The sequence below is a fragment of the Alternaria metachromatica genome (genome assembly GCF_023757995.1).
Source record: "Alternaria metachromatica strain BMP 0045 chromosome Unknown scaffold_10, whole genome shotgun sequence".
Taxonomy (NCBI): domain Eukaryota; kingdom Fungi; phylum Ascomycota; class Dothideomycetes; order Pleosporales; family Pleosporaceae; genus Alternaria; species Alternaria metachromatica.
In genome coordinates, this window is record NW_026055501.1 from 684,237 (window position 1) to 703,650 (window position 19,414).

A 19,414-nucleotide genomic window follows, 5' to 3' on the forward strand; every position below is an offset into this window, starting at 1 on the left:
GCCGTGCGTCAACTGCTCCTTGGCGGCAACCCCGACTACGACCAAGGGTGTCATTTCGGACGACGACAGCGCATCGCCCATACCATTTCCTGCCGAGCGACAATTATTCTCGGTGTCGCACAGACTCACCCTTTCATACGAGGCGCGAAACCCGCAACCTTCAGCCGCCAGACCCCCGAAATAATTGCCTCCGCTGCGATCGCACCTCCGCCTTCCCCACAGTCACGCCCAACGCGACTACGAGACCGCCGCATCTGCCTCTGGCGATTCACGACCTCTAAAACTCATTACACGATACACCTCAGTTGAAAACACGCGGAAAACAGTTTCACGGGTCACAACAACGCGCTAGGACACAGACAAGACGCGCTCACCAACCACTGCATGAGAGAGCCCCCGCGGCTGCTACCGCTCGCGCAACCAATGTTCTAAGGCCTATACCAATTGGACTGCGACAGTGGCGTATCTTGCCTCCAAGGTGGCCTCTGCCGTCAACTTCGCAATGGCGGAAATCATGGGCCAAACCGCGGCCAACACCGACCCGGACGACATCGATGCGGATGGCGAATACGAGATGGACGATGTAGAGTACGCGCCCGGCCCGCCTATCGAGGAGATGCCTGATGCTGAAGGCCAAACTACAGACGCTGAGGGTTCAGACGTGGATGCCGAGGGCGAAGATGTCGATGCTGAGGGTGAAGATGTGGACGCCGAGGGTGAAGAGGTCGACGACGATGAGGACGAAGCTGAGCCCGTCGGTGCTGTCAAAATCGCACTGCGTCGACCCAGGTCCGACGACGAGGAAGAGGACTATGACGGCGACGATGTCGCGAGAGAATCCTCCGATGCCAAGTCCAGCGACAGCGACGAGTCAAGCAACCTTGATTCCGAGGAGGAGAACCAATGGCAGGCGAGCGATGGTGGTGAAGAGGATGAAATCATCAGGTCGAACAACCCCAACGTGTGCATGTAAGTATCGCCCCAGAAGATTGAGCCTGTAAAACATTTACTAACTGAGCAGATATTGCAATTTAGACGAGGACAACGACCCCAGCCCGGAATTCGAGGAGTACCTCTCTTGCGCCCAGTGCGGAGACAATGGTGAGTACTCAGTTGGGAGGTTCGGCTTACGATGTGGTAGCTCACACATTGTTGGTCCAGCACATCGGCAATGCGCGCGTAACGCTAATACGCTTAGTCCCGATGACGGTATGTTCCCTTGTCAGGCCCGAACCGCACCTTACTAACGACGAATAGATGCAAAGCTTTGGCGCTGCGAAGGGTGTATCAACAACTTCCCAACGGAAGCAGAAGAAGAGGCAGACGAGCCTTCTACTCGTCGGAGACGTTCGTCCGCGAACAAGTTGACCAAAGAGTTGCTCCCTTCACATCGTGGGGTTGACCCCGAAGGACATTCAATCTTCAAAGAGCTAATCCTTCCCGACGAATCAGCAGATGGAATACGTTCGCTGCGCAAACGCAAGACTTCGCAGGAAGAGGAAGCGCCGATTCCGTCGAGGCAAACACGGAAGAAGCGGAGACCTTCCGAAGCATCCAACTCAGATGCGGCGCCATCAGTGCCTGCAGTCTCACCCCGGCCACCTTCAAGAAGCGTACGAAGTGCTCGTAGCGTCATGACGGATGGTCACGAGAGTGGAGGCGAGGCAGAGCACACTGGTTCAGATCGAGAGGCAGGTCGCTTACGACCAGCGCGAGCACGTCGTGGTCAGCCTAAGAGGACCGACAAACGACCACTCGCATGGATCGAAGAGGCCCAGCCTGGAAGCCTGATTATCGCTTTCCATCTCAACAACGAGAAAGTCCAGAAGATTGTCACCGCCAAGCCCAAAGTAAAGACACTCACGCGCGAGCAAGAGCGACAGGAGAGGCGGCGCGAGAGGGATAGAGAACGTCGCGAAAGAAATCGCCGGGCTGCACAGGCTGCACGAGAATCCTCAGAGGTCTTGCATTACCCAACAATACACATTCAAAATGCCGCTCCGTTCCCAGGCTTCACCGACAGGGAGCCTGACGAGGTCAAGAGCAAGCCCTACGGTGGTGTACTTTCGGAAGCGGATGCCGATACATCCAAGACTTATCCTTCGCCCGCCGACCGGAAGCGGTTCGACGATGCTCGCATCAAGGCTGAAGAAGAATGGAAAGTGAAGCAAGCCGCACTTTACCCGCCCGAACCACTCCGGTCGCACAAGCAAGCAACCACGGCGAGCAAGATCAAATGCGTCAATTTCGGTGGCTGGGAGATCGACACCTGGCACGCTGCGCCATATCCTGAAGAGTACAGCAAAAATCGGGTGCTTTACATATGCGAGTTCTGTCTCAAGTACATGAACTCGGATTATGTGGCATGGCGGCATAAGGTAAGCATTTCGACTTCTTTCCATGACCATGTACTAACAAGCACAGCTCAAATGTCCAGCGAAGCACCCTCCTGGCGACGAGATCTACCGCGACGGCAAGTACTCTTTCTTCGAGGTCGATGGCCGAAAGAATCCAGTGTACTGCCAGAATCTCTGTTTGCTCGCCAAATTGTTCCTCGGTTCCAAGACGCTATACTACGATGTCGAGCCCTTCTTGTTCTACGTCATGACAGAAAATGACAACTTTGGGTGTCATTTCGTCGGCTACTTTTCGAAAGAGAAGCGTCCCAGCTCGCTCAACAACGTTTCTTGTATTCTCGTGCTTCCCATTCACATGCGCAAAGGCTACGGACAGTACCTGATAGAGTTCTCCTACCTCTTGACCCGCGTGGAGAGAAAAACTGGAAGCCCCGAGAAACCGCTCAGTGACATGGGTTTGGTGAGTTATCGGAAATACTGGCGGCTTGTCCTGTGTGAGGAACTACTCCAGCAAAAGGCTGCGATCAGCATATCGGCCATATCGGATCGCACCGGCATGACACCTGATGACATTGTATCAGCGTTGGAAGGCTTACGAGCTCTCGTGCGCGACCCTGTCACGAAGAAGTACGCGCTTCGCCTTGATTTGAACTACTTCAAGTCATACATTGAGAAATGCAACGCCGCAGGCAACCCAAAAATTAATCCAGAGTGTCTGATATGGACACCATACGTCATGGGCCGTCTAGGCCAGTACGAAGATGGACCCGCCCTGCAGACAGTACAACAGCGCGACGAAATTGAAGAAGAAGACAAGCCCGCACCCGAGGAAGGTGTACAGATGGCAGCCGCGAAAGCCAACGGTACAGGCGACGAAGCAGACGGCCCCCACCCCGCCGAAGACTCTGTCAACGGCGGCTCACCAGTCCCCGGCACACCCCTCGCAAACGGCTCCACCGTTGCACTCGCCGGCTCCCACATGGACGAACCCGCAATCCCGCCCTCCCGCTACGAAATCTTTCCTCCCATCCCCGGCCAACCTGCACAGCGCCGCCGCCCAGGCCGCCCCTTCGGCACCCGCCGACGTACCAGCACCCCCAATCGTGTCCGCAACACCTCCCTCTCCATCCACACCGCCCCCGTATCCAAAATGCAACTCTCGCCCAGCCGCGGCGCAAAAGCCCTCATGTCGCCCTCCGCCAACGGCGCCCTTACGCCCGGTACCATTTCGCTCCGCCGCACACGCAGCCGCCTCGGCGAAAGCGTCACCAATGGCGACGACGTCTCAGACGGAGGCGCGGTCAAGGCCGTTATTGTTAATGGAAGGAGGAGTACAAGAAGCTCTGCTAGCTCAAGGGGTAGCATTGACTTCAAAGGGAAGGGCAAAGCGCTGCCTATTGAAGAGGAACAGGAACAGGAACAAGAGCATGATGAGGACATCGACGCCGATGGCGACTATGATGAGGAAGAGGGGGATATGGATGTTGATGCCGAAGGCGAGGAGGACGATGATATCATCATGCAGGATGCATGAGTGTTTGCCGACCACTTTTTTCACTTCTCCCGCTCACGTCTTGTAATATTTAGTGTTGGTGGTGGTGTTGACCTGACACTTAACTACCCTTTTCCTCGTTCTCCTTTCTATTTATGTTTCAGCGCGGAGAACTAGGGGCTTCGATTCTTTCTGTAGTGTTACGGTTGTGCGCTGGTTGGGGCAATTGGTTGTATATGCATTACGGAGATACCTTGGGATGGGATGGGATGGGATTGCGAAGCGGGCGTTGTTCAATGTATCTGCATATGTCTCCTGAGTTGAGCTTGGTGTGTGGTTTTTTCTGAGAAGAGAGTGTGAGGATTCTCTTCTCGAACTTTCTTCTTGGAAAGAACCACGTGTTGGGTTCAATTTTGGGGAATATATGTTCATCTATGGAATATTCTCGGTGATGCCTGTCGGTCTGAGGTTTCTGAGGCTGTGTCAATCCCTCGCTGTTGTTGCTGGTGACATTCGTGTCAAATAACGAGTATTAATGACGCTCTCTCAGTTCCCTTTCTCCTAGACTTCAACTATATTCCTTATACCTGCTCCATCTTCCACTGTTCTCTTATCTCAACGCACTCGATCCAGCTGGTAGCCCCAGAGTGCTCGAGCTACGTGGCAATACAGATACGAAGAGTGTTACTATACCTCCACATTCTGTGCACATATTTGGCTAAATACCCCTAGGTAATAAAAGCGATGTCATCATAAATAGTCCGCAGATAACGAGACCGTGGGTATGCAAGTACATGTAGTTACATCAGTGCATTCAAATTGCGAAGGCAGCTAGATGACTACGTAACGTAGTTTGCAATTGTAGCCACGATGCTTCATCTGAGAACGATTACACGCCTAGGTGGGTATCTAGGTATACTTCACTTTTTTATATTCATCGCTGTTCTACCTGATGAGCAGCTAGTTAATTAGGAACGTCTTCGTAGGAAACGCTTACCTGTAGGTAAAATCCAGAGAGTCAACTACCTCCATTTGTACCCGTGGAGTCTATTAGCACGGCAAGCATAAACTGAGTGTGTGCAGTTTGTTCCCTCGACGGTACGTTTTTACATTCTGCCTGATATGGATCGCATCATCGTTGTTTGAACCAAGGTAATATGCTGCAAATATGAAGACTACTCAATGGTGATGCTGTGGTTGTTCGGATGTTGTTGACGTACATACCACGCGCGCGTAGATATAGTCTACTTACTTTGATAAATAATCCTACCTAGATAGTACATCAACATCATATCTCCACTTCTATTCTAAGTCCTATTTTCTTTTTCTGGACGAGGTTGTTAAAGTGGCATGTGAATTCATCTTGAAGAATACATTGGTGCCTCATTAATTAGGAACCCCGTATCTGGGACTGAACCTGCTGATGTAGCGCGCCAGTAAATTCTAGGGTATATGTACAGCGACATCACTACTTGTGGCCTCACTGGAACACTAGTGGATGCGCATGCGACGAAGAATGGCAGAAATGGGACAACGGAAGAGTATGGTAGGAAGTTCAGCCTTCGCAGTTGGGGACTGCTCGGGCAAGTGTAGGATAGAATAACGATGTACTGACATCTCGCGCAGAACAACAAGGTTGCGTATTCCGAGCATGAGAGTACAACGCTCATCCGTTCACACCGAGCTTTCTCTTCTCCTCATCGCGTGAGATGTCCAATTGACCTTCTCGTCATTCAGTCCCGGACTTTCAAACTGTATCCCGTACCGATCCTCGCACCACGGCGGACACAAATTGTTTACCGAACATGTCGTGCTACAGTGCACAGCCCATCACCCACCAGTCTCCATGGCATTTTCAAGTGAGTATGACCTGGGATCTTCTCCCTGCTCCACACATCGGCGAAAACTCTATGATATCACCCAGCATACAGACTTCCCATCTGAACGATTGACGCCAAAGTCTGATCTTCTCTGCACGCAAGGACGATCTCATACGGTCTGTGTAAGCAGAACCCGTTCTTCCGCTCGTCGCTGGCAAAAGATGCCGAACACCGGCGTTCCCCAAGGATGAAATCCATATTCAATGTAACTCGCCGCTTTCGCTCCTCCTTGCATCGCAGTGCAGCGCGTTGCATTGCATTCCTCTAGTGATTTGTGCGACGTGAAGCGCCGTTGGGGTGCCGATACCGCATGCCAAGGCTATGAGCACGCGATGATCGTGTACTGTGACACATTCGTCGTCAACCCCTTTGCCAGACATCCATCATCGATCTCGATTCGCGTGTTGAGACTTCATGGAGGCTGAGAATGTTCGTGGCTGGATAGCGACGGATAGGGCTGAGAGCACTAGTCCTGATGCGGTTGGACCGGGTTGCGATAAGAGTGATGTGCTGCGGGGATGTCAGAGTGGGATATCCCGATCGAAGCGGGACAGAGCCCGAGTCTAGCGCTGTCGTTCGCAAGGCGTCGTTGACATCAGCCTTTTCTTTTGCGTTCCTGCATTCTCGAAGACGCCTCTACAATTGCTTTTGGGGGTTGTGGCACGATACAACACGATGCTCGGCCTGTCCATTTCCGCCCTGGGTATTCTTTTCCCACTTCTGCTCATCGTCCAAGTGCTGGCTAGCTATGTGCGCAATCCACTGCGAAAGGTCCCCGCTGCCCATCCGCTGGCGCATATCACTTCACTCTGGATGCACTCAGTCCGATGGCGGGGTATCGAGAATGCGACACTGAAGGCAGCGCATGACCGCTTGGGCCCAATTGTGTGTTTGGGACCCAGCGAGATCAGCGTGAACTGCGTCAAAGGAGGGATCCGAGACGTCTATGCCGGGGGATTCGAGAAAAGCAGTGCCAAGGATGGGTACAATTGGTATGCTTTCTTTTCGAATTATGGAGGGTAAGCACTGTCAGATGACCGGCCGTGCGTTTATTGACTCATCGTAGAGTCGACAACATGTTCTCCACTGGACGCAATAAGCCGCATTCCCAGAGGAAGCGAATGCTGAGCAACATCTATAGCAAGTCTCATGTCACGGCAAGCGAGGCACTGCTCGGCCAGACGTCTGCCATTATGTACAAGCGCTTTTTGCCGTATCTGGAGACGACGTTCGCCGAGTCTGAGAAGGGTGTCCTGAACGTCTACGCACTACTCAGCGCGACCACGATGGACATTGTGACGTGCTTCATCTTCGGGCTCAAGTCAGGCTCGAACCTAATCGATGACCGAAAGCAGCTTGCGTGGTTTCTTGATTTGTACAACTCGCGTCGATCTTACAACTTCTGGCCGCAGGAGTTCCCACGATTTACTAGCTTTGTGGAGAAGTGGCTTGGCTACCGATTGACACCGAAGTGGGTCGATGAGGCGAACGGTGAGATCGAGAGGTGGACGGTGAGGATGTGCGACGATGCTAGTGCTGTCTCGAGCGCAGGCGATGCACAGATCGAGGATCGACCTGTGGTGTGGCAGCAGCTCCAAAACACCATGGCAAAAGCCGCGAAGGAGGGTGGGGAGAGCGCACTACAGACTCAAATTGCGAGCGAGGTGCTGGACCATCTTGCGGCCGGGTTCGATACGTCCGGGATAACACTGGCCTACGTCGTCCACGAGGTCTCGCGACATCCGGGAATCCAGGCCCGTCTTCGCGCTGAGCTGCTTGGTCTCTCGCCGCAGCTTATCCCGCCATCAGCGCCGACACTGCCTGATGCTAAGGCTGTAGACAGCCTACCATTTCTCCATGCCGTCATATGGGAGACCCTGCGTCTTCATTCGGCCATTCCGGGCCCCCAGCCACGCTTCACGCCGCCGCAAGGCTGTCAACTTGGGCCTGAAGGGGCTTCGTACCACATTCCAAGTGGAGTAAGGGTGAGCGCAAGCGCGGGCCTATTGCACCTCAACGAGGAAGTGTTCGAGCGCGCAAACGAGTGGAGGCCAGAGCGATGGCTGGACATGGACAGGCTAGACGAGGAGAAGCGGAGGGATATGGAGAGCCGGTGGTTTTGGGCCTTTGGAAGGTCAGTACTACTTCTCGAAGCACGTTGACCGCTGACACTCACTATCATGGACAGTGGCGGACGCATGTGCGTTGGAAGTCACTTGGCGATATATCGTAAGTGCTGATCCTCCATGGTTGCTTTTGGGCGCTCCGTTCCCAAGACACGGATGCTAGACGCTGACTGAATCCAGAAATGAAGTACATCGTCGCAGCGCTGTATTCCAACTACAGCACCACCATCGTCGACGATACAGGCATCGAGCAGATGGATTCGTATACTGCGCCGCCCAAGAGTGACAAGCTCATGGTAAGACTTGCAAAGGTAGTGTAGGGACGAGGCTTGCTGAAGGCTCTTACCTCAATGATCAGGCATGTTTGGACCCTGATCTCCGACACTGAACGAGGAAGGAGGCATCTGCCCCGCCGCACGTGCAACCAGCCTTAGCGGGGAATCGCCTTGACGTAAAAGCAAGCATACTGTCGGCAGCCGTACGGCGAATTAAGAGTGTGCGGCCGGTTCACGCCGCTGAGAAATTGTACCATGGTAGAGCTGTGGGAACCGCACGTAGTTGAGCCAATCAACAGTCATGAACTCATGCGCTATCGTGGGGAACGCAGCGTTAGAATCCTTCAGGAGCGTTCAACTCGTTTTTGGCGGGCTGTGAAGGCTTCGACTGTTTGGACAGGTTTCTGTCAGTGCGGTGGTATGCTTCTTGTCTCATCTGGGCAAGAGATGATGCTTGTTGATCTGCTTCTTCCATCGATACAAACGCATCAGCTTTGGCATCAGCTGAATTGCACCGGCCACCCGGCTAGACCAACGCAAGTCTTCGTAGTTCTGCCACAGTTTCGTACAGCCAATGGCGACCTGGAAGCCGCGGGCTCGCTCGACGCCGGCTATGCAGCATCCCTTTGTCCAGGGATCATGTCGTTCTGCCCGACCAGTGACCTGCTGCGTACATACATCATATCTTCTTGGCTCACAGGTGGCCAAATTGCTGGTGACAGTTCAATGTACGCGGATCGCCGAATTTCGCTTGCGATATCTCAACTCTCGGCTACAATGTATCATGAGGGACACGTGTGTATGATACAATGATTCGCAGATTGATCTGGCAGTCGGTGAAGCTGCTCGACGGTAATAAGCTTGCGTTTCTACGCAAAGCGATCCATGTGAAGTGGTATGTGGAGTGTTCGTTGTGCAAGGTGGGGGCGATCGGGAAGAGCTGTGACCAATATGTACAGCAACAATAACGGAGTTGGAAGTGTTGTGGATCTGGACCTGGCCGCATTCGCATTCGAGGGGCACTCGACTCGAGTAGCTAGGGCAGGCGAAGTGCAGCCGTGCTACACTCTGTCAGTCAAGTGCCGTGTAACCCAAGACCGGTGTAGTGATTATCATGCGACAGTATCCTGCTCGGATGGATGATGGATTTCGGGGCCGCCGGACGGTAGTTGGCGTCGAAGCTGCATGTAAGCAGTCGTTAGTTGCGGCGGCAGAGAGGCAGCGCCATCTGGCCCTATTGGGGGGCTGATAATAATCCCATAGGTACTGCTGTGAATGCCGATCAACCCGTCTGAGATGTACGCAACCGTCATGTCTACGGTGTGTGCCGTTGATAATCTGCAATGTACACTCAAAGAATTGTTTGACAAGCTTCACAGGTAGAAAAAGTATGCCGGGATGCATATCTACTGACCGCCTCGACGCATGCTCATGTCAAATCACCAGCTGATCTTACAGATCAAGGCTGTTGTTACTGACATCTTAGCCCAGACGCACGGTGGTGTAGTTGCAGCGAGCCGTCCGATCTTTGGCACGAGAATGTACTATGGTCGTTAGTGCATTGTTTGTGAACCATGTGTGTTCATTCTTTCGATCATTGCCTTGCTGCGGCAGTTGTAAACGTGGCTATGGCGCCTAAGACTCATTGCGTCCACTGCATACGGCTCAACGGAACCAGAAGCCTAGTCGCGATGTGTCCCAAGATACCAACCGTGTTTGTGCAGTAGAGATCTTAGATCCAACAAGATGCAGGGAGAATGTCCACGAGGTCTTTGCGATAGAGGCCATGTCACCACCCCACATCCGCATGAGGGGCCCACAACCGCGAGGCACTGGAAAGGTTTCCGAGCTTGCACAATGCAAATATCCAGATTAAGACGCTTGGATGGAGGCCGGATACCAGAGCAGAAGGGCAACCCTTTTGTTTGGACTGTGCAGGCAGATTTGCGATATCCCAGAGTGCACGCCTGACTAGTATTGCAATATTGAGTGACAGTGAACCTCATGGCAGCCCGTGACGGCAGCTGATAATCTCTCGACAACGATGAACAGCCCGAGCCTCCGCCGTAGTAAGCGAAAAGTAAATTAAGCGCATACAAGGTCGATGTTGGGACAATATTTGCAACATCTGCAAAGGGCCAATAGCGGGAGGCTCTCGTATCCTGCAGGAACAGCGGCATGTCGGAGGACGGAGAGAAGACGTGGTGCACGAGGGAAAGCTGCCGAGACAACGAGACGATCTGTCGTAGAGGCGCAACAAGCAAGCAGCTAGCACTCAGATCATCGTGCTTTGACGACAGCGAGTGTTACCTGGTGATGGTGACCCGGCAAGACTTCGCTAAGGACATGGCTGGCTATAGCGCTGCTGTCTGAGGTAGACTGCCGGCCACATGAGGCATCGCAGGAAGTGCGCCGGCCTCTCACTCGCTGGCAGTTTGTGGCTAAAGGGGTGTTGGACGGGGGTGCGGATGACGGTGTAACATCGTAGAATTTCTTTCATGAGGAGAACGGAGCATTCGGCGGTCTTCGCTTGGAATCGAACCATATCCCTGCAGAAATCCTCCCAGCCACCGCGCGATTTGACGGCGATCATCCTCCCCACATGCATCTTCATAGCCTCCAGACGACATCACCCGCCCTCAGCCCGACGAACGTGAATGCACAATGCGTCATTGCCCCATCCGTCTGCAGCGCCCAATGGGGACGTTTCCTGCACGGTTCGACGCCCGTTCCAGGTCCGATTGACGACAGCGAGCGTACCGGGCACTCTATCGCAGCGTGCGTGCCGTCTGCTGCAGTGATACGCGACTATGTTGTGGGTATCCTAGCCTTGACTGTCCTGTCAGTTTAGCCTTCGAGTCCTGAGGCACGTCCCGGAGCCGCCATCGTGCGCCGTCGGAAAGCGTGTGACAGCCGCCATGTGTGTGGACGTGTTCAGTACCACTGCACTCGCCTGCGAGTGGTCCCGACGGATATGTTGGGGTCCGTTCATCAGCTAACTCGAGCGCTCTGTGCCTCTGGCTACGGATCAGAGGAACCGTAGCAAACAGGCTGTCGAACGGCGTGATGCTGAGATATTGGGCGCCAATGGATCATTATATACGACCTCTCAAGTAGAGTAGTTGCAGTGGCTAAATTCCGAGCGTCTCTGTGAGTGTCTACAGACATGGGGCTCTTCCGTTGCATGCAACCGGGTCCCCCGTTCGATGCCCTTGGACAGTGCCCTACCAACCCCAAACCTGGGATTGCCGTTGAATCCAAGCCGTCTCGCTATCCTTGCTCTACTGCCGCGCAGTCTGTGCAGCCAGGCTCTGCCATCCGGCTGCATGGGTTACCCTCGCTCTGGCAGCATAGTGCGGACGGGCTATTGCTGCATTCTAGCGCCAAACGACCCTTGGGCTCTCTTCGGCTTCATTCGAAAGTGCTGTTGAGCATATAGAACAGTCGCTGCACTACGGCACAGCATCTGCGACCAGCCTGTCTTCTTGTACCTCGTCCCGCCGTGCCGTCCTTGCACGCTGACACATGCACCAGCGGGCTGGACAAGGCCCCATCTCCATCGCGAACCCGGTATTTCGCTGAGTGCATACCGTCCTGTCGTTTTCGATTGTACCCTCGACGTCATCTGCAGAACGCATCAACCACACTGCAGCCCTCTCCGGACTCGACGAGGTGAAAGAGCAAAATCAACCAGGCCTGTGTCAACAAGCGAGAAACCTTAGCTTCCAAAGCGACCGTGCCTACAGAAGAAGAAAGAAGCCCAGGCGACGTTCGATTGGCTGCACTAGAGCTTGTTCGCATGATTCACGCCGCCGCTCGTTCATCTCTTAGCACGCTAGCTCGGAGAGACCCTACAGCACTGATCGGCCGCGCTCGGCACCAGTTGCACTCGAGACTAGACGGGAAGCGACGAATCACCGTCGAAGCCGCCACGGAAGCACGAGTGTAGAGGAGCCCCGATTGAGACGACTACCTCGAGGTACCCTTGCCAGCTCTTCTATCTTGTGTCTTACTCTTGTGCGTCTTCCTTCATGAGCACTGCGACGTCGTCGCCCTCGACGCTCTTCCTCTGACCTTCACTTCTAATTCCATAATATTACCAGATTACCCTAGACTTACCCCCCGACACGTCATCGCTGCTTGACTGGTCGACCAGCACGACACTAATACTCTCGAAGCCGTTGGAAACGGCCCTCTTTGTTGTAATATTCGGAGCACACCAGGGCACTCTCGACCACGGTTCGGTACCAGACCTGCGTAACCTCAGTTCAATCGCAAACTCCTCTTCGACATCAAGCTGGTGCTATGCCTTGCGGAGACAGTGCGGAAAGTACAGTGTTCTACGGGTTCCACACTGCAGGTGCTGAGCGACGCAGGCGCAGTACACATTTTTTGTTGTTGCTTATATCTGCGCCTATCTCTGTTGGAAGTCACGGTCAAGGGTGGAGTCAACCTTCTCTCCGCAGGCGGGCCTTTAGTTCGGTCCCGTTGGAAGGCGAGCGCCAGATCCACTCCCGCGCGCGCCATTCTGATATCGACGCTTTCAAGAGGTGCCTCCAATTTTGAGAAAGGCAGCGCATACCACACGAGGACACGCATTATTATCGACTGTGCTGGACTGGAACAGTCAGAGCAGGCAGCCGCGCTTTGACGGTACTTTCTCCGAAAAGGGTCCTCCACCCATGGAACGGTGATCCACTCGCATTTTCATCGCTCATTACCACTACAGTCACTGGTCACGCAGCACCTTCGGGCGGCACTGCACTCCGTAGTGACTCAAACCTTTGTTCGATTGGTCACCTTTCGCGTATTTCTCTCAAAGGTCGCTAGCCGAATTTCCAAATTCTCTTATGTTCTCAGTATTTTTCGACCGGACGACTCCATCTCACCTCCACATTCTCGGGCGTCTCTGAGACTTGATCCTTGGGTTCCTTACAACTCGATTACGACCGCCGACCTCTGCTACAGAGGGCCAGACCATGAACATGAACATCCCAACCATGTATCCGCACCACCCGATGCCGCCGCAGTATAACCAGCCCTACTATCAACAGCACATGCCTGTCACACTACCAGTCGCCAGTCAAGGCCCCGAGCCTTTGAGCCCGAACAATTGTTACCTGTCCGTCCGCCAGCAGCCTAAAGAGGCACTGGTCGCGGTCAAGAGCAAGGAAAAGTTCCGGAAGCCTGTGGATCCTCCACCCATTCTCCAGCTCAACCTTCGGGATGGCGTTGACGCCTCGAACAGCTTCTTACAAAACCCCTACATCTTCCTCAGTGCATCCCTGTACAAAGCGGACAGAGATGAGCCCGTCGAGCACACTCCCAATGAATCCATGGCCGGCACACTGGTGTCGTCCCTGCATCGTCTTAAGGATGTTAATAACAAGGACGGCGGTTTCTTCGTCTTCGGCGATATTTCTGTCCGGATTCAGGGCAGCTTCAGACTTTGTTTCAGCATGTACGAGTTCCACCCTTCACGTGGGGAGGTACAGAACCTCGGCTCTGTACTTAGTGAGAAGTTCGACGTCGTACTTCCCAAAGACTTCAAGGGTCTCGAAGAGTCGACGTATCTCTCGCGGGCGTTCTCCGACCAGGGCGTTCGACTCAGGTTGCGCAAAGAAGCTAGAGGGATGATGAACAACAAGCGTTCGTTCCAGGCAGACTCAGAGCCTACCTCCCAGGCACAGATCGCCCCAAGCTACGAGTTCCAATCGTCTAAAAGAAGAAGGGAAGAGTACACTCTACCCTTAAACCCAGAGCCGACCACACAGGCACCCATCGACCACTCCGCCTACGAGTACGAGCACTCCAACAAGAGGAGGAGAGAAGACTCTGGCTACATCCTGCCTACCAACTTAGGCTCTGACCCCCCACCTCTGCCAGCGTACCCAAATAGCATGAATTTGTACGCTTCCTCCACTCTCGCACAACCACCACGGATGCCATTCCACCCAGGTCATTCAGGTCATCCAGGTCATCCAGGTCACCCAGGTCACCCAGGTCAACAGGTGTACAACTCCATGAACTTTAACATGGTACCCTCGTACGTCGATCATCAAAATGTTGATCCATGGGATCAGAAGATTCAACAGGAGACAGATTATAAGGTCTAGGAAGACCGCGATCGACTTCCTCCATATCGAGATTTTGCGATCGACTTGCCCGAGGTTTGGCCCGATATCAAGATTCAACAGGAGACGGATTATAAGGTCTAGGAAGACTCCGATCGACTTCCTCCATATCGAGATTTTGCGACCGGCTTGCTCGAGTTTCGCCCCGATATTAAGATTTTGTCATGCGAGGACGAGGCAGAGGAAGAATTCCCCTGGTCGAAAATATGATGACTAGGCCGAGTTCACATAATAAGCACACGTTGGAGAAGGTATCGCATCACGCGTCCGTCTCGTTCATTCAGTTTTCGATGGGTATTTGACTTAGCTGTCTCAACCCTTTTTACACGGTCGGTTTGCGCGTGGTTTTCGGACGTCGTCGTCCCCACGCTTTTCTTTATCAGCATGGTGTTATGACGAGGCCATTATGCATTTGGGTACGGAGTCATTAATCACGACAACATGATGTCGTCTTTCTTTTTGTTCCTTTCTTATACATCGCTACGGTACTAGGTATCACACTGTCAACGGAGAGAGTAGTAACCCTACCCTCCTTGGGATCAAAAAAACACACCGCCCACCGAACTCAAAATACAAACAATTCAAAATTACACACTGAATCCCTATGAGTGATGCGCCTGATGATGAGACGTGCCTACCGCATCGCAATCCCCCGATGCCGTACCTGCAGCCGCAACATACACTACCAGCGCGCGCAAGCCCTGAAAGATTTGGAAGACAAAGAGGGCCACTCGGCTCGTTACCACCGTCACATGCGAAAGCGAACGTGTAGCGTAGATCTCATTGCGCACTTCCAGTCTCAGACTCGCGCTTGAACTAGTGATCGACAGCCGCGAAAACCTGCCTGGTGACATCGGGCGATGCCGTGCAGTAGCAACACACCGGGGTTTCCCGTCACAGCTGACGAAAAATGGTACGAGATTCTTGTGCGGGCAAAAATTTGTGCCTAACTTAACACAGGCCATGCTCATGCGTCGATACGAAGACGAGATCTTGTGCTAGCTGGGTTCGTGGTTTCCGTGTTGGGCTGCATTCGCATCGCGCAGTGAGGATGGAGAAGGTTTGGGGACGGTTGAGTGACAGGATGAACGTGTCGCAGGCTCATCCGGTGGACGAGAGGCCCTTCCTTCGAGGGAACAGGTCATCGAGACCGTGGAATACATTTCTCTCGAGCCGCAGTCCATCCCGTCTCTCTACCAGACACTCCCATCTATGCAAACACGTTACACTACTCCCACCACAACCCCCATCTGCTTGCCCCAGCAAGAAAAAAACTGGTAATGGTTCGGTTCGCTCCAGCCCATACTCGCACCACATCCCCCCTCCCTTCACTGCCGGACCCAACCCAAGCTATCCAGCCCCTCGCCTCGCTTCCCCCATCGCGTGCTTCGCGTACATTCGCGCGTCTTCGCGTTTAACCCAAGCCACCGCGCCGCCCGTCAAGCTCAAACGCCACACAGCACCCTAAACCTTTCCCACGATCGCCGTTTCACACTCATTGCCTTGGGGATCGTTGGGCCCCACTTTTCGCGTCGGCTGTATGGCTGGAAAGGGCATGGTTGGTGAGATGACGCGCATGAGTTGTAGGTAACGTGACTTAGTGCGTGGTGCTAAGGGACGGTTGGGCCGAGAGAGTTTGGGGGCTTGGCAGAGGGGCAGGTGGTGATTGGTGGGGGTTTGATGATTGTTGAGGGGTTGAAAGGGGGTTTGCTGAGGGAGGCGTGGTTGGAGGGGGTGATGGGGTGGTTGTGGCGTGGTGGGCAGGATGGGGTGGTTTCACGGTGGGAGGAGAAGAGGGAGTTCAGGGTGCATTAAAGTTTGTGGTAAGTGCTTGATTTGCTACTTGTGCGATTGAGCAAGACGACCAGCGTGTGGTGCGTTCTCATGATTCGTATCTGAAGGAAAAGCTCATATGGTAGCCTGAAGGATACGCAACGATCATAGTCGTGCCATTACATCAAAAGCCACCAACGTATTCTCCAAACCTTGTACGCCATACTCCACGCAGCAACACTCGCGACGATTCCATACCAAGCTTACAACGAAATAAGCATCGCTACCGAATACCGAGTGTAAATGCGTATACGTAATAAGGGGTGGGTTCTCCATGCTTATGCAGTGATGGTCGCGGACGCATAGACGACGCCATCGACAACAATCGAGCACTTTAGGCCAGACGACTTGTAGAGCAACTGAAGTTCATACTCGAGCTTCAAATGTTTGCCGGTACCAGGAACATGTCGTGAAATGAACTTGTCGATGGGTACACGGCCCATATCAGCCCTCAGAGTGGCGACCTTCTCAACCTGCGTAGCAATGTCAGTGAACGTCTCAAGACTTGAGGTAGAAACGACCATGACTTACGTCTTTGTCTACACGCGCTGGACCCTTCTTTGCCCTGGAAGCGAACAGATCGATCCTAATCACCCTCGACTCTCCCGACCAAAAGAAGTGCTGGAACGACCATTTGGCATGCACCGTGGCTTTGGGTGCAAGCGCCTGATCCTTCTTCAGAAGCCATTCCATCTGGTTATTGGCCTTCTTCACACCCGTGAAGTCGCAGACAAACGCATCCACCTCATGGTGTCTGCCTTGGATGAACGGCGGCGAGAAAGTGAAGCCAAAGTGACGAGGGCATATCAAGTTCTCCGTTGTTGCTGGAGTCTGGACCTTGAAACCCTGTGTTATTGCTCCTCGGACTACGGCGGACCATCTGCGCAGAATTAGCAAGTGTGAACATGAAGAAGAGAATGGTGATCACATACGCATAAGCTGGTCGTGTCACTCCCACATTCAGGGCTTGGGAGAACTCGGTAATTTTGCTCAGCACGTAGGGGCATTCTGCCATGCCTCCTACGAGGAAGATGTGCTAGAGAGATCAGTAAATGGTCGGAGGCAATGAGAAAAAAATACTGAACTGAACACATACCTTGATGATCACGTTGTTCTTATTTGCTTCGCCAATCTGCTTCACGATCTCTTCGTACGCAATTGAGAGAGTTTCATGGAACATAGACTTCATATCCTCGCTGAGATAATTAGAGCATGTTCATCTCAAGGGTCACGAAGACTCACGCCGTGATGGCTATCTCGCCGTCGCAGATACCTCGCGCCTCGTCGTCTGCGATTCCAGCGAGGAGGCCGGGCAAGCGGATGAAGAAATTCTCTGTGCCAGAGAAGACGGATTTTGCCTCCAGTGAAAAATCTTCGAGCATCCTGGTCGCTTTCTTCCCGAGCATGTGGAAGGGTATATCTTCACTCGTATGGTCGGTGACCGCGATGAAGTTGGCAGTTCCCAAACTGAGTTCGAGGTATCGGAAGAAGGCTTTATCGACAGTGTTACCACATCCTTGGCGACTACTACCGTCTGTAGCTGGCTCGACAACGATTGGCTGTAGTTGGCTGACGTGATAGGAGGCTGAAACGTTGTCGGAAAAAGTCAGTATGTCTCATATGTAGTTGGTGCTAGGAGATCTTACCAAGGTCGATGGTACCTCCACCCATGTCAACGACCATCAATCCGTCCTCAAGTGCGAAACTATCTCCAGTGGGAGTTCCTTGCAATGTCTTTATGGTATAGATCGCCGCCGCTTCAGCCTCGGTCGTGCGCACGAACCTCACCAACCTGCCGAGCTCGGTGTAGTAGAATCCAGCCTTGCGGCTTGCTAGCTCATATCGGTGAAGCGTTGCAGCTGACCACAGTGATGGGTACGTGATGACTACTACGACAGGATATCCCCGCCAGATGCTCTTTCCGTACCGGTCGTCCAGCTTCTTGAAGAGGTGAAGCTTGATATTGCGCAAATAATCCTCAATTATGTCGAGAGGTTCTTTTTCGGCATCGCAGGGTGCGTTCGAGATCTTCCCCTTCATTTCTGGGAATTGACATCGGGTTCCGTTCTGGAGCAGGAGCTTCAACCACCGATGGCGTGACACGTCGGGAGGGATTTGAAACCCCCACAACTGCGCATCTTCTTTGTAAGAGATCTCGGAGGGGACCTTGTCATTCGTGCTAACATTGGTACCGGGTGAAGGCCAATCGTTGACAACCTCGGTGTGCCCTTGAGGAAGACCTGTTGGATCTGTCTCGCAAAACGCGACGCCTATAGTAGTCAGTACAACAAGTTCGTTGCAAGTGAGGTGTGCGATACTTGCCAGTGAAGGTGGTACCGTAGTCGACTGCAATGATGAGATGCGGCGGCTCATCCATGGTCGCGTCGGTACGTATTACGGAACGGTACCGTGGTAGGGTGTGTAGGTACTAGGTAGGAGAATTGTAATGGGGTTGTGGGAATCGGTATGTGGCTACCGAAAAAGGCTGACGAGAGGTGAGAGAGAAAGCCAGAGTTCGGTCGAAATTTTTTCAGCCAGTGTGGTGAGAGGTGAGTGAAAAGCGGCAGCTGCCACTCGTGGGCTGCGTTCGCACCTTCCTCACTTTGCACACACCGCTCAACCCACCGACCAGAAATAGTGAAGGCACGGACAACTCCTACTTTTTTTAATATAAAGGTACAAATATAGAAACTGAATTGGCAAAAACTTTTCAGAGTAAGGAATAACATTATTAGTTCCAAGATATAAAAAAACATCATGATGGCGACGGCTTCTGTTTGCAATGCAGACAACATTGAGAGTTCCCATGGCCAAGAAACGAGTAGCGCAGCAGTATCAAGCGCTGAAGATAGTCGACAGCCGATGAATGAGTCAGATGAAAGAAGTCCTTTGGACGCAACTATGGGTACAGATCGCAGCAATCGGCTTGGTACGGAAGTACAGTGCAAAGCTCTACAAGAAGAGATGGGTCGCAATCGAGAAGAACAGAGAACAACGAACCAAGAGCGCAGCGGCTTCTTCAAAAGCCAAGAAGAGACCGGCACCAGACACGCTCGGACAATCACGAAGAAGCTCTACCCCCGCGAAGAACCTATTGAGCTTGAACATACCTACCTACACTGCGAGAATACGACACCCCTCCTGGAAGCGCCTCTGCGTGACTCAAGAAATGTCACAAGCAGATTTATACGAACAAAAGAAGTGCACCATCCTATAGCCACAGCGCGGCCTGTGGAGGTGGAAGTTCTTACTGACGCACAATTTGTACAGAACTTCCGCGCACTGGTATCGGCAGTCAGATCCTTGAGTCGTCAAAT

General features: G+C 53.1%; 5 protein-coding genes across 5 annotated transcripts; 4 read left to right on the forward strand and 1 right to left on the reverse strand.

Moving 5' to 3' along the window:
• Window positions 1-502: 502 nt before the first annotated feature.
• J4E83_005346 (uncharacterized protein) lies at window positions 503-3,891 on the forward strand (the record flags this gene model as incomplete). Its single annotated transcript, XM_049332265.1, has 5 exons — window positions 503-969; window positions 1,022-1,087; window positions 1,199-1,209; window positions 1,258-2,378; window positions 2,425-3,891. The coding sequence occupies 5 exons, from the start codon at window positions 503-505 to the stop codon at window positions 3,889-3,891; spliced, it is 3,132 nt and encodes a 1,043-aa protein (XP_049188716.1).
• A 2,513-nt stretch (window positions 3,892-6,404) lies between these two features.
• On the forward strand, window positions 6,405-8,175 carry J4E83_005347 (uncharacterized protein; the record flags this gene model as incomplete). Its single annotated transcript, XM_049332266.1, has 4 exons — window positions 6,405-6,748; window positions 6,796-7,863; window positions 7,918-7,958; window positions 8,036-8,175. 4 exons carry the CDS (start codon window positions 6,405-6,407, stop codon window positions 8,173-8,175), a joined length of 1,593 nt encoding a protein of 530 aa, XP_049188717.1.
• Window positions 8,176-13,148: 4,973 nt separating this feature from the next.
• Window positions 13,149-14,246, forward strand: J4E83_005348 (uncharacterized protein; the record flags this gene model as incomplete). Its single annotated transcript, XM_049332267.1, has 1 exon — window positions 13,149-14,246. One exon carries the CDS (start codon window positions 13,149-13,151, stop codon window positions 14,244-14,246), a length of 1,098 nt encoding a protein of 365 aa, XP_049188718.1.
• A 2,129-nt stretch (window positions 14,247-16,375) lies between these two features.
• On the reverse strand, window positions 16,376-18,474 carry J4E83_005349 (uncharacterized protein; the record flags this gene model as incomplete). Its single annotated transcript, XM_049332268.1, is given in 7 exon segments — window positions 16,376-16,570; window positions 16,629-16,977; window positions 17,030-17,133; window positions 17,194-17,293; window positions 17,340-17,682; window positions 17,744-18,367; window positions 18,387-18,474. 7 exon segments carry the CDS (start codon window positions 18,472-18,474, stop codon window positions 16,376-16,378), a joined length of 1,803 nt encoding a protein of 600 aa, XP_049188719.1.
• A 524-nt stretch (window positions 18,475-18,998) lies between these two features.
• Window positions 18,999-19,314, forward strand: J4E83_005350 (uncharacterized protein; the record flags this gene model as incomplete). Its single annotated transcript, XM_049332269.1, is given in 2 exon segments — window positions 18,999-19,002; window positions 19,016-19,314. 2 exon segments carry the CDS (start codon window positions 18,999-19,001, stop codon window positions 19,312-19,314), a joined length of 303 nt encoding a protein of 100 aa, XP_049188720.1.
• Window positions 19,315-19,414: the final 100 nt, after the last annotated feature.